Source organism: Sorghum bicolor, chromosome 3 (genome assembly GCF_000003195.3).
Source record: "Sorghum bicolor cultivar BTx623 chromosome 3, Sorghum_bicolor_NCBIv3, whole genome shotgun sequence".
Classification (NCBI taxonomy): domain Eukaryota; kingdom Viridiplantae; phylum Streptophyta; class Magnoliopsida; order Poales; family Poaceae; genus Sorghum; species Sorghum bicolor.
Genome location: NC_012872.2, coordinates 44,955,864 through 44,970,771, shown reverse-complemented (window position 1 = coordinate 44,970,771; position 14,908 = coordinate 44,955,864). Strand labels below are relative to the sequence as shown.

General features: G+C 42.3%; 1 protein-coding gene across 2 annotated transcripts; it reads right to left on the bottom strand.

The window, feature by feature from the left end:
• LOC8075418 lies at nucleotides 11,418-14,908 on the bottom strand. Of its 2 annotated transcripts, none has more exons than XM_002455677.2 (6): nucleotides 14,459-14,908; nucleotides 13,769-13,818; nucleotides 13,240-13,318; nucleotides 12,781-12,847; nucleotides 12,487-12,583; nucleotides 11,418-11,752 (listed from the first exon to the last, which is right to left on the bottom strand). In XM_002455677.2, the coding sequence occupies exons 1-6, from the start codon at nucleotides 14,752-14,754 to the stop codon at nucleotides 11,724-11,726; spliced, it is 618 nt and encodes a 205-aa protein (XP_002455722.2). In that variant the 5' UTR covers nucleotides 14,755-14,908; the 3' UTR covers nucleotides 11,418-11,723. The 2 variants fall into 2 exon arrangements, with proteins under 2 accessions (XP_002455722.2, XP_021313507.1); XM_021457832.1 differs by having other exon boundaries at nucleotides 13,264-13,318; nucleotides 14,459-14,906.

The window sequence follows — 14,908 nt, the reverse complement described above, 5'->3', positions numbered from 1 at the left end:
CCAAACTCTATAAGCTTTGCTAGTAGTGGAGTAACCAAGCAAGAAACCTTCATCACATTTCTTTTCAAATTTGCTCAATCTAGTGCCTTTCTTCAATATGTAGCATTTGCAACCAAAAACCCGAAAGTATGCAATATTGGGCTTTCTACCATTCAAGAGCTCATATGGTGTCTTCTCCATCATTGGGTGACAATAGAGTCGGTTGCTATAGTAGCAAGCAGTGTTGATTGCTTCGGCCTAAAAAGAATGACTCACATTGTACTCACTCAACATTGATCTTGCCATGTCAATCAAATTTCTATTCTTCCTCTCAACAAGACCATTTGATTGTGGAGTGTACTTGGCCGAGAATTGATGCCTAATGCCAAATTCATCACAAAGCTCATCAACTCTTGTGTTCTTGAATTCACTTCCATTGTCACTTCTCACTTTCTTGATGGTTGTTTCAAACTCATTGTGTATTCTCTTGACAAATGATTTGAAGGTTGCAAAAGCATCACTCTTGTCACTAAGAAAGAATACCCAAGTATATCTTGTGAAATCATCCACTATCACAAATCCATATTTGTTTCCACCAATGCTTGTGTATGTGGTTGGTCCAAATAGATCCATGTGCAACAACTCAAATGCCTTACATGTACTCATGATGCTCTTCTTTGGATGAGTGTTGCCAACTTGCTTTCCGGCTTGACATGCACTACAAAGCTTGTCTTTCTCAAATGTGACATCTTTCAAGCCTCTAACCAGATCATGCTTGACTAACTTGTTTAATTGTTTCATTCCAACATGACCAAGCCTTCTATGCCATAACCAACCCATGCTAGATTTAGTGAGCAAGCATGTTGATAATTGAGCTTCACTAGCATTGAAATCAACCAAGTATAGATTCTCATATCTAAAACCTTTGAATATTAAGTTAGAGCCATCTACACTTATGATCTCTACATCATCAACTCCAAATATACATTTGAAACCAAGATCACAAAGTTGAGCTACGGATAGCAAATTGAAGTTCAAACTCTCTACTAGTAGCACATTGGAAATGCTCAAGTCATTGGATATAGTAATTTTACCAAGCCCTTTGACCTTGCCTTTGCCATTGTCACCAAATGTGATACTATCAACACCATTGTCATCATTTGGATTGATTGAATTAAACATTCTTGAATCACCGGTCATGTGTTGTGTGCACCCACTATCAAGCACCCAATGCCTTCCTCCAGCTTTATAGTTTACCTACAAAACAAATCAATGTTTCTTAGGTACCCATACTTGTTTGGGTCCTTGGAGGTTAGTGACTAAGCTCTTTGGTACCCAAATAGCCTTCTTCTTTGGACCCACAATTGGTGTACCAACAAACTTAGCATGCACACCCTTCTCACCCTTGGTAAGCACATAACAAGAATTAAAAGGAATGTAAGATACATTAGCATTTTTCTTGTTCTTGTTAATTTTGTTGCAGTTAAGCTCTAGGTGCCCAACTTGCTTGCATTTGTTGCAATACCGACCATTGCTCTTCACAAAGCTAGGCTTGTGAGTTGCAAAGGCTTTCTTGCCCTTCTTGGGGGTATAGCCTAATCCCTCTTTGTTGAGAGAAAATCTTTGGCTACCCAAGCACTTTAGCAAGCGGGCCTCACCACCATAGGCCTTGCCTAGGGCATGAGTGAGCTCATCCACCTCTCTCTTGAGAGTCTCATTCTCAACCTTTAGTGAAGTATCACAAGTGACACCATCACTAGAAGTAGAGGTAGAGTTAGTGGTGGTGGATGAAGACCTACAAGAAGAGTTAGTGGCAACAACAATAGATAAGTTGGGTGATTCTTTAATTAAGTCACATGTTGTGCCCACATCACATGATACAACAACATTTTCCTTATTCTCTTCTAACAACAAGGAGTGAGCCTTTTCAAGCTTGGTGTGAGCCTTGCCAAGCTTCTCATGGGCATCCACTAGCCTCTCATGAGTAGCATTGAGCTCATCAAAGGATTGCTCAAGAGCTTTCAATTTCTTGGCCAATTCTTTGCACTTCTTGTTTTTAGATTGAATAAGTGAATCGGCTTGTTCTAGCATGTCCATGAGTTGTTCATTAGTGAATTCATTTTCATCATCACTATCACTATCATGTTCATGTTCACTTTCACTTTCACTCTCATCATATTGTACCTTGTGGCCCTTGGCCATGAAGCATGAAGGAGTGTCGAAGAGTGATGGCTTATTGATAGCAATGCTTGCAAGCGCCTTCTTCTTGGATGCCTTGTCATCATCACTTGAATCATCATCCGAAGAAGCATCACTATCCCATGTCACAACATAGGATCCACCCTTCTTCTTCTTCTTGAAGACCATCTTCTTGTCCTTGTTTTCTTTCTTCTCCTTCTTGTTCTTCTTGTCATGCTCATCATTGTCACTATTATAAGGACAATCCGCCACAATATGATCGGGGCTTTTGCACTTGTAGCATAGCCTCACATGCTCCTTATTCTTGAAGTGATCTCTTCTCTTTCTTGTGTAATAGCCCTTCTTCTTCATCATCTTGCCAAACTTGCGGACAAAGAGTGCTAGTGCTTCATCATCACTATCATCATTGGAGCACTCCTCTTCACTTGATTCTTCCTTCTTGGCTTTTCCATTGTTCTTGCTCTTGGATGAAGACCTAGCTTTGAATGCTACACTCTTCTTCTTCTTGTCATCATCATTCTTCTTCATGACCTCGTCATCATCATTGTCATTGTATTGATCTTCGGTCATGACATCTCCAAGTACCTCATTGGGAGATACACCCGTCAATCCTCCTCTAAATATGATTGTTCTCAATGTCTTGAACCTCTTGGGCAAGCACATCAAGAACTTGTGAATGAAGTCCTCATCCTTCACTTTCTCACCAAGGCCCTTGAGATCATTGATGATGACTTGGAGCCTATAGAACATCTCCGGTATGGACTCATCATCCTTCATCTTGAAGTTGGATAGCTTGTCCTTGAGCATGTACAACTTGGCACTTTTTACCGTTGTAGTGCCCTCATATGTTTCTTCTAGCCTTGTCCATACTTCACTTGCTCTCTCAAGATCTTTGACTTGTTCAAATACCTTTGAATCAATGCCATTGTAGATTGTGTTGAGAGCCATTGTATTGCATTGCTTGTTTGCTCTCTCATTGTCGGTGGGGTTAGCGGGGTCAAGGATCACAAAATCATTCTCCGTGACTTCCCACACTCTATCATTGATTGATCCAAGGTACATTTTCATTTTTCTCTTCCAATAGTCAAAAGAACTTGTGCCATCAAAGAACGGTGGTTTGCCCCCAACATGGTTGAACACTATTTGAGCCATAATTTGAGCACCGAGGTTGTTAAGCCTTCACAAACGGTGACCACGGCTCTGATACCACTTGAAAGGTCCTAATATGGCTAGAGGGGGGGTGAATAGCCTATTTAAAAATTCTACAAACTCACTAGAGCAAGAGGTTAGTAAATAACAAAGCGAAGCTTTTTGCTCTAGCTCTAAAGGGGTGTTTGCAAGCCACCTACCCAACAATTCTAGTTGCTATGATCACTATGCACACAAGAACTAAGTCTCTACAAGTTACACTAGTGAACTAAGCTACACAAGGCAAAGTAAGCAACTAAACTAATTACACTAGTCTGCGGTAAGTAAAGGATAGGATGAGATATTTATACCGCCGTGTAGGGGATGAACCAATTACCAATATAAACAATCACGCACCGGGAGAATGCCAATCAAACACAATTGAGACACCGATTTTTCTCCCGAGGTTCACGTGCTTGCCGGCACGCTACGTCCCCGTTGTGTCGACCAACACTTGGTGGTTCGGTGGCTAAGAGGTGTAGCACGAACCTCATCCTCACTAGGACACCTCAAGAACCGACCCACAAGTGAGGTAACTCAATGACACGAGCAATCCACTAGAGTGGCTTTTGGCACTCCGCCAGGGAATAAGCCCAAGAACCCCTCACAAATATCACCTTGATTGGGGGTGGACACAATCACCAAATCCCCTCACCAATCAACAAATCCACAACCCTCTAGGTGACGGCAATCACCAAGAGTAATAATAAATCCACAATTGCAATCACCACCTAGTGCCACAAGAATGAAATCACAAAAGCACAACACTAGGGTTTCCTCAAATCCTCTCACCAATGAGCACCAAGCTATGGAGAAGGAGAGGAGAGGAAGGAGATGCACTTGAAGCTCTCAGATCTGTCACTTGAGCTCAATCTCTCACTTGAATGGAGCACAAAGCTTAGGGAGTGAGAGAGGAGGAAGGGAGAGCTTTCTCTACTCTTTAGAAGAGCCACCGGAAGTCAAAAAAAGTGTTCTATTCGAGTTGCTTCGTCAAAAACGAAGGGAACGAGTACTTATAGTGTGGCACCGGAACTTCCGGTGCCTCGGACCGGAACTTCCGGTCCGACCAGATCTGACCGTTGGAGCCTCTGTCCAAGCAGATCTGACCGTTGTGGCTAAGCAGATCTGACCGTTGTGAGAGATTCGGACCCATCGGAAGTCCCACCGGAACTTCCGGTCAGACACCGGAAGTGAATCCTGACGCGCGAGGGCATGTGCAAAGGCTCCTATGCGGACTTCCTTTCAAGGACCGGAACTTCCGGTTGTGGACCGGAACTTCTGGTCATGGACCGGAACTTCCGGTCAGACACCGGAAGTGTTTTCTCAAACGCGAGCGCATCTCTCACAGCCCAACCGGAACTTCCTGTCAGGCTGACCGGAACTTCCGGTCAGGCACCGGAAGTACCACCGGAAGTCCCACCGGAACTTCCGGTCCTGCATTCTCAGCACCATCTCAAAACTTGTTAGGATGCTAACTTTTAGCTCCGAACTCCGAATTCGATGATCTTGGACATTTCGGAAAGCTTACTCAGAGGGCTATACAATCCATATGGATACTCAATCCAAAACATAATGGATCAAAGCAGTATTTCAATCTAAAAGTCACCCTAATGTCCGAAGAACACCGAAAAGCCTCTCTCTTCTCCAAGTTGATCAAAATCAACTCCAACACCTTCTCCTTTGCAATTGTGCCAACACCACCAAGTGTACACCACCATGTGCATGTGTGTTAGCATTTCACAATCATTTTTATAGGCTTTCTCATGTATCTCACCACGTCACTAAGCGCTAGGTATATGCAAATGAGACTCACACTTAGTGGCACTAGATAACAATTGCAATTAAAGATTTCCCCTCTTTATAGTACGGTTATCTATCCTAAATCCACTCACACCCGCTAGGTGTCTTGAGTGGTAAAACAAAATGGCCCTAATAAAAATACCTTTGCCTTGATCTCATTTTGTTTTTCTCTTTCTTCTTTTCAAGTTGGAGCACTTGAATATCATCTTTTGGTCACCTCCATCACCATGACCATCATCTAGCTCCATCACTTGGTGTGTACCAACCTATCCTTATATTTCACTCATGACAAAGGTTAGTACACATAGGTTTCATCAATTATCCAAAACCAAACTAGGACTTTCAGCGGGCGCCCTGCCTCTGGCCCCGTTTCGCCTCCGCTTCGGTCTCGTGGCTTCTGGAGTCTTCTAGATGTAAGATAACTGCGCGGCACGTTAATATCTCTATGTAATCCCGACGTGTGGGCTTTTCTTCCGTATTTCCTGATAACCCCCTGCAGAAATAGACAAACACCAAAACTCGTGGAATTCTGTCAGATAAAACCCTAAGTCTAGATGTTGATTTCATTTGGATCCTTTTCTTTATTTATTTGATAATTAAATTTGATACTTAAGGACCGTCAACACCGATGATGCGGGAGGAAGACTTGAAGGTTGCCGATTGGTCTGTGGTGGTGTCCCAGTTTGTCACGGGAGGATAGTTTTATGTTTTTCTTAGTTATTTGAATCGTTTTGTATATGGATTCTGTTTAATTTGGAATTCGAGTTCTAGTCGTGTCTGGTTGTAGCTCTTTGAGCAGGGTATAAATGTAGACCCAAGGGCCTTGTAATAAAGATAACAATCAATCAATCAAGCACAAGCTTTTACTCATATTCTAGCATCTACTTTTTCGACGACTTCGTCATATTTTCTTTTTCATTACGAGTTCTTATGAATTCGTCGACTTAAGCTCGGCGTATTCTCAAGTTCCGCGTGAATACCTCTTGGCCGTGGCATCCGGGCGCATCGCTGTTGTCAGGACCAAAGTATTCGAGTTATCACCTTTGCCGATAGTAAGGTCAAATCGGCTGGCACGCATTAACGTTTAAATCGGGTATTAGCCCTTTGTGTTTGCAGATCTAGCTTTTGCATCAATAGTTGCCGATTGGTCTATGGTGGTGTCCCAGTTTGCCACGGGAGGATAGTTTTATGTTTTCCTTAGTTATTTGAATCGTTTTGTATACAGATTCTGTTTAATTTGGAATTCGAGTTCTAGTCGTGTCTGGTTGTAGCTATTTGAGCAGGGTATAAATGTAGACCCAAGGGCCTTGTAATAATGACAGTGGCGAATCTAGAATTTTAGCTTAGGGTATGCCGCTCAAAAAATTTCATATGCAATTCGGTAAATCTATTTTAACAACTCGATAATAATAGTTAAACTGACAACGTAATTCGGTATATATGCCCTAAGTAATACGATAATGCTTAAATTTTTGGATTAAGCTAAAACATGCACTAAATACAATATAAATAGTTCAAAAGCCGTAAAAGAGTATCAGAGACTTACAGTGCTATTTTTCTGACTATTTTATTCGACACTTTCGAAGGAACATAAGTGCCTTGATTATATAATCTCCACAAACTTCAAAGAAAAAGATATGTTGCCTTCTTCGCTGCGTGCTTCTGAAAAAGAGATGCAATGTCCCGCTTCTCTTCATAACTATAAAAATATTACAAAGAACACAATTCTAAATAATTAAATCAATTGTGCTTGCATGATTCAATTTGTCTCATGCGATTATGGAACACTCATATGATAATACGTGTACTGATTAGAGATAAATCTTGATTATATTGACTTTGATGTTGGGATAAACTCTCAACTCACTGCATGATAAATTTATTTACGGAAAGCCGATGAGCAAATAAGATTGAGTCTCACCTCAATTCCAATCATAAATTGTGCATAAGCCTCCGCCGTCGCTACTGGTGTGGTCAGTGGCCGTCTACGGCTCAGAGTGCAGTGTGGACGTGTGGTTGTAGGGAACTAGTGGAGGACAACCGGATGCTTGTGCTCCATGTTGGTGATTTCTGATCTAGTGTAACTGTCGAGCGGCGGTGAAGATCAGAAGAACCGTCGAATGAACCAATACGGCCATACGACGATGCTTCTATCATACTGGCGGCGCAGTGAAATAACGGCGATAGAAGCCGAGGCAGAGGCCATCCCATCTCCTGTCGATGGCCACATAAGCCGCGTGGGCCTTGCTTGTACGCTAGTTTCCCGGTTGCCTCTCCACGTTCACCTCTCACGTATTCAGGTAAGTATCATTTTCTCTCTCTTTTTTTTCAGAAATACGTATTTATACATGCTAACTTGTCGGAATTGCAGGATATGGCTCCGCCACTGAATAAAGATAACAATCAATCAATCAAGCACAAGCTTTTACTCATATTTCATCATCTACATTTTCGACGACTTCGTCATATTTTTTTTTTCATTACGAGTTCTTAGGAATTCGTCGACTTAAGCTCGGCGTATTCTCAAGTTCCGCGTGAATACCTCTTGGCCGTGGCATCCGGGCGCATCGCTGTTGTCGGGACCAAAGTATTCGAGTTATCACCTTTGCCGATAGTAAGGTCAAATCGGCTGGCACGCCTTAACGTTTAAATCGGGTATTAGCCCTTTGTGTTTGCAGATCTAGCTTTTGCATCAATAGTCCGGTGTGAGGAGGTCTTGCAAACCCTCTCTGAGTTTAAGTCCGGTGGCTCACGTCCGGTGACCCTACATCTTTGCGTACCTCTCTGTGTTTTAGTCCGGTGTGCACTGGACGCGTCCGGTGTGGACCCGCAGAGCGTCCGGTGGTCCGCAGGTGACCCTTAGAGTTTGACACGCGAGTTCCAAGAAGGACACGTGGCTAACCCCTAAGCACCAGACGCTGGGGGTCGAGCGTCCAGTGATCACTTGGTAGCGTCCGGTGCCCCCGATTTCAGCCCAGTAAAAGTGCCCAATGGCTCTTTCACTAAGAGGGCTTTTAAATAGAAGGTGGCCGGTTTTGGGAGGCTCTCTCTTGCACATTTGAATACTTGAGGCATACATTGAGCTAGAGAACACTCCCTCCACTCATCTCCTTGCTTGATTGCTAATCTTTGTGAGATTGAGTGAGATTCAAGTGCATTGCATTGAGAGTTGCATCTAGTGGCACTTGATTCTTGAGTTTGCTGTGTATTTCTTGTTACTTTTGGGTGTTTCCCGACGCCCTAGACGGCTTGGAGCAGCGGTGGTGTTGAGCGTGTGATTGGAGATTGTTTCGAGCCTCACCAAGTGATTTGTGAGGGGTTCTTGAGCCTTCCCCGTGGGAGATCGCAATTGGCTACTCTAGTGGATTGCTCGTGGCTTGGAGGATCCCCATCTTGTGAGTGGATGTGCGGCACCCGCTGAGGGTTTGGCTTTGGATTGCCAATTAGCTCGTGATCCATCAAGTGGGTGTATCGCCACAACGAGGAGTAGCTTGTCGGGAAGCAAGTGAACCTCGGTAAAAAATCTTGTATCATCTCTTGCTGAGGTCTCTCTTGCAATTGTGCACGTGATTGATTGGATATATATCATCTCTACAACGTCGGTATAACAATCACTCTCTTCTCTTTACATACTTGCCTTACCTTGTTAGTTTAGCTTGTTTAGCTTAGTTGTTGTGTACCCTTCTCTAGTTGTTGTGGTTTGTTTCGCTTTCTTGCTAGACTTGTGTAGGTGGCTTGCATAGCTTAGTTGTGCTAGCGCTAGAATAGCTTCGCCACTTATTTTATTAACTCACTTGTTTAGTAAAGTTTGTAGAAATTTTAAATAGGCTATTCACCCCCTCTATCCATTTGGACCTTTCAACCATCTGGAATATATTATACATACATCAATCCCGTACCCCATGTTGCCGATAAAATAATTTTTCAGAATGTCAATACATTCCAAACGGCATGATCGCTTGGTCACCTTGGCATAGGGATGATGCAAAAAATTATAAGCAATTCCCATGGTCACAACTTAGATAATTCTAAGTTCCTAGAATCTTCTGATTTTACATGCACCGCATGTGCCACTGGGAAATTGATTTTAAGACCATCTTATCTTAAGATCAAAGCTGAACCGCTTAAATTTCTTGAAATAATTCAAGGTGATATTTGTGTTCCTATTACTCCATCATCTGGACCATTCAAATATTTTATGGTTGTAATAGATGCATCTACGCGATGGACTCACGTGTGCTTATTATCCACAAGCAATCATGCTTTTGCCAAAATAATAGCTTAAATTATTAGACTTAAAGTAAATCATCCTGGACATCAGATAAATCTATTAGAATGGACAATGCTGCTGAATTTTCCTCAAAAGCTTTCAATAACTATTGCATGGCTCTAGGAATTCAAATTCAGCACTCAGTTTCATATGTCCATACTCAAAATGGTTTAGCAGAAGCTCTTATCAAAAGAGTTAAGCTAATAGCAAGACCACTATTACAGAATTGTAATCTACCAACTTCATGTTGGGGTCATGCAGTCTTATATGTTGCAGACTTACTACAATTGCGACCAACTGCTTATCATACAGCTTCCCCGTAGTACGTGGAAATCCACCAAGTATTTCCCATCTGTGGAAATTCGGTTGCGCTATATATGTACCGATTTCACCACCAAAGCGTACATCTATGGGTCCACACAGGAAATAAGGGATCTATATCGGGTATCAATCTCCATCGATCATTAAATACCTGGAGCCCCTTACAGGGGACCTATTCACGGCCCGGTACGCTGATTGTATCTTCAATGAGGATCATTTCCTGGCATTAGGGGGATATTACAAATACCAAATGCAATGCCCGGAAATAAATTGGGATGCACAAGACATCTCCACTCATGATCCACGTACACAAGAATCTGAACTTCAAGTCCAGAAAATCATAAATTTGCAAAACATCACAAATAATCTGCCAGACGTATTTACTAATTATAAAGGTGTCACTAAATCCTATCATCCTGCTAGGAATGTACCTGAAAGAATAGAGGTACCAAATAAAACTATTCAAATCCCACCTTCAAAACCAGCTCTAGGTAAGAGGGGGGAAGTAAGGCCATCAATCAGGATGTGGCTCCTAAACGCCAAAGGAAATAGAATAACAAAAATTCTAAATCAGTAAATGTGACACAACAACAAGTTGTGAGACACCAAGTGAATAAACAAAATTCACATCCCACATCAACGGTGCACTCAATATCTGATGTTGGGACATTAGAATGCCCTGACGCTATCGTATTGGAAAATAATGAACCGTCACGAGGGCGACAAGAAATTTCCATAAACTACATTGATTCTGGAGAATCATATGACCGAAAGACTACAATTGTTGACATATACTTTGCCGAAATAATTACTGAAATAATCCAAAGTGATCTAGATCCCAAGACTATGGCAGTGCAAAAAGCGCTCAGACTGGAACAAATGGAAAGAAGCAATTCAAGCAGAGAGCCTCGCTCACAAAAAGAAAGGTATTCTCATTAGTAATACTTACACCTTCAAAAATCTTCCATATGGGATTTAAATGGGTTTTCGTTCGAAAATGGAATGAAAACAATGAGGTGGTGAAATACAAAGCGAGACTTGTAGCACAAGGGTTCACGCAGAGACCCGGTATTGATTTTAATGAAACATATTCTCCAGTTATGAGTAGAATAACATTCCAATATTTACCGGATGCAGCCGTCGTGTCCAGTCGAGATGATGGCGCAGCTACCCTAGAAGCCGGCATGGCCAAGCCCTGTAACCTGCGCAACCAACACTACTGGAATTCCGTTCTTTGCCGACTGCCAAAAGCAGTCGGCAAAGGCTTTGTCGACTGCTTTACGCGTGGCAGTCGGCAAAGAACACGTGGCAAAGAATTCATCGGCAAAGAAACCTTTGCCACCTGCCAAGAGGAAAACAGTCGGCAAAGCCTTTGCCACCTACCAGTATGGCAGTCGGCAAAGGGAACGAACGCCGTTGTGAGATGACGGAGCTCTTTGCCGACTGCCAAGAATGGCAGGTGGCAAAGGGCTCTTTGCTGACTACCTTTCTTGTCAGGTGGCAAAGGGCTCTTTGTTCATGAGATTCCAGCATTGCCACCTACTTTCCACGTGGCAGGTGGCAAAGCTAGAATAAGTAAAATTTTGGCTTGTTTTTTTTATTTTGTATCACAAATATGATTATATAACTGGAATTCACATATATCACACAGATCCACATATATATCACACAAAGCCACATATATAGCACACATAAACCATAATAAATGAGTTTAACAAGTCTGGGACACCACTACAATGCCAGCATTTCAGTCTGTGAAGCCAAATAGCTATTATTGCAAGAACTTCCAAAACCATGGGACTCCACATTATGATTATATGAGCGTAGTTCTTCAATCTACAGCTTTCCGATGAAACTATCACCAGACAACCAAGGCACCTCTAAGCCTCCACAAGGCAGAGGCAGGGGCACAGACAGCGCAAAGGGGGGCAACGCCGGAGCGGTCGCAGAAACGCCGGAGCAAAATTTATTTCACATGGTTCTCCTCTATTTTCCCTGGAGTTAGAGATTTAAAGAATATAAGCAGTGATGCCATATGTTCTAAATAAATGATAATATATATGATTTGGATGTTGGAATAAACTAATTGCACAAACATACAGATGCCATGATAGCAAAATTCGAGCATGGAATCTGATCCACAATAAACAACATCTGCAAGAGTCTCTACATCAATTCCGTTCTATTTATACTGATACAGTCCTTTGACTAAACCTCTCAGTTTCACTAAATATAGCACAGCAAGCCAAAGAACTAACTTGGCCAAATCAAGTATATGACATATTGAACTGCAGGAAGGGGGGCTTGTCTCATTTGTACCCAAGTAACCATTATTTTGTATTTTTTTCCCAACTATGCAACTAAAAAACAGTAAAGAGACATAAATAAAAATGTGCACCATTGTTGTGGAAGTATATAGAGCTGATATAAGTTGTAACACTAGGGGTTTCCTTGGCAAATTATGTTTTGGTTTATCAACACATAAGCTGAAACTTAACATAAAAAGCGTAGCTTGTAAGATTCAGACACCAGGTTAAGTTGGCCTAACTTGACAAACTTTCTCACAGAAACTAGAGTTGGTAGGGGTTAATTCTGTAGGCATGCAAAAAATGGGCCCTAAGAATATTGAGGACATTTTGAAAGTGCTGGAGGATCCAAAATACAAAGATGCAGCATAATTCCAAATATGGTTCTCGCTAGAGATTCAGGATACAATGGATGTAAATTACCTCTAAATATTGTTTTCTTTGAGAAAGCTACATTAGTATATATCCTGAGGTCACAACAGTTCTCATCTAGGCTATCTTGTTCAAGATCCCAGATGCCCTGAAGGTAAAAACAAGATCAAACAAGAGTTAAGGGCTTTAAAGCTAAGAGAAAATCAATGTTAATATGGCATATAACAACAGAAGTTGGTAGAAGCAAAATGAAAAATCATATATACATTATTTTCCATTGTACACAAAAAGGAAATTCCAAGCTAGATAAAAATCAACATTATAAACAGCATTTGGATTACTCACCTCTACAGTGAAATGGTCCCCATATGGGGCATCACCTATTGACTGAGAGGTTTGAATCATTAGACGCCTACAAACAGTGACAGAAGTTAATTGCAGGGAGCTGTAACATAAATTATTCTTCACAAGGGAAACATTGCTACAAGAAACAAGCATGCAGAACTAGCAACAGATTACTGCTAGCATGATAATGTCTGGATGCCAAGCTGATAATATCTTAAACACAAAAGTTGGCACGGAACATCAGGTTAGAAAGCTAAGACATGCACATAGCAATCAACTACCAAGAAGGCAACCTGATCGGACTAAAATCCAAATATAAGAAATTAAGGCATGAGTTTTCTTCAGGTACAGAGCTAAGTTTGATAAAACCAACAAAAGAGGACACTAAAATAATTGCTAGCTCTACAATCTCAATTTTTATTCCGTAGCGACCAAAGGTGAGACACCACACTACTTAACTGGCAAAAAATGAATCTTAGTAACCTGTTTTTGTAAAGACGAAGTTTCTGAACCTCTTGACAAGTCCCAAATTTTGCACCTAAAGACAATTCAGAGTAATCAAAGAAGAAGAAAGTCATAACCCATGTCATATTCGATTCCAATTAATTTCTTCAGTCAACTGAAAGCGCTTAGGAAAAATGGCAGCTGTCTTTGCTTTACGAACATCAGTTACCTCTTGCAAAGGTATTGTTTTCTGGATAACAGGAACAATGTCAGGGCACTTCTCAAAGTGCAATTAAACAAGCTAGAACAGCAATATGTGCATCTATTAGTTTATTTAAGGAACAAACTTAAACTGAATGCTAGACTGCCAATATTTTGGCCTGTCGCTGTCTTGACTAAAGCAGGCATAGAAAAAGTGATCAGCACAATATTTGGACAGAATTATCTGCCCGCTATATACTCGCATTGTTGATTCTTGGCGTACACATGAACAATTCAAGATCTCACAAGAGTATAAATTTTCACCAAATATGTAAGAACTAACCGAAGAAGAATATTTTCTTGGAGAGCGCAGTTAAAATCTTGCACGAGAACCTGGATGATACCAAAAGTTAAGTAAAATGCAAAAAACAAATTGCATTCTCAGTTTCTCACTTGCATAAATGAAAGTATACCAACCACACACCATTTGTGGAAATCAGTGTTTTGCTTTATTCAAATGGACATGATAGTCCATAAATAAATGTTATTGACTGGCAAGTGCATTGAATCAAATGATAAACTTGACAAGTATGGTAACAGGCTATGTTAGATGGACACTTGGCTTATGCGTTATTGCTCAAAATCCACTTATCAGACTACCTTTCAATCAACTATCAGCAAAATAACTAAGTATGATCACTCAAAATCCTCCTTTTTGTACAGTGGTTCAACTAACTGTCAACCAAATCAAAACGCAGAAGGAAACTCATGAAACTACAAACCGCTTAGGAGTGAAGTCAAACCAATAATTATAACAAGGCTCCTCTGAACTCACTCATAATTCAAACCAAACTCTCAAAGCAAGATGCTGGCGTACTCCAGAGCAAAGGAGCAAGATGCTAGCATACTCCAGAGCAAAGGGTAAAGCAGCTAGTAATTAATTATGATAAGGTCAACAGCTATATAGCAGAGAGAGAGAGAGAGGAAAAAGCTAGGGATCACTCGACGCCAATCAGCCGGGCGCTCAATTTACCTCGTCAGGCGGCAGCCGGAACAAAAGCCTGTACTCCTCGCTCCTGCTCGCGAGCAGCGGGCTATGCACAACCAAACACCGCGCCACATCAGACACGCACCAGGGCAGAAGAGGAAAGAAAAAAAAAGGAAATGCGGTGCGTCGACGGCGGAGTCCGGGGAGAAGGACCCGGACGCGTCGACGGCGGGCGGCGCCGACGCGAGCCGCCGCGGCGGGGAGGCGGGCGAGGGCGCGGCGGTGAGGATGTCGGTGGGGCCCGCCCGGCTCGAGGAGGCAGCGACCGTGGGCGAGGCCATGCCGGCGGACGCGGGCGAGACTAGGGTCGGGTCGGGCGCAGTCGCGCGGAGTCGGAGCGGAGGCAGAGGGGTCGGGCGCAGTCGCGTGCGGTCGCGTGCGGGGAGTGCGGCGGCGGCGGCGGGAGTGCGGCGCTGCGTGCGGGTGGGCTGCTGG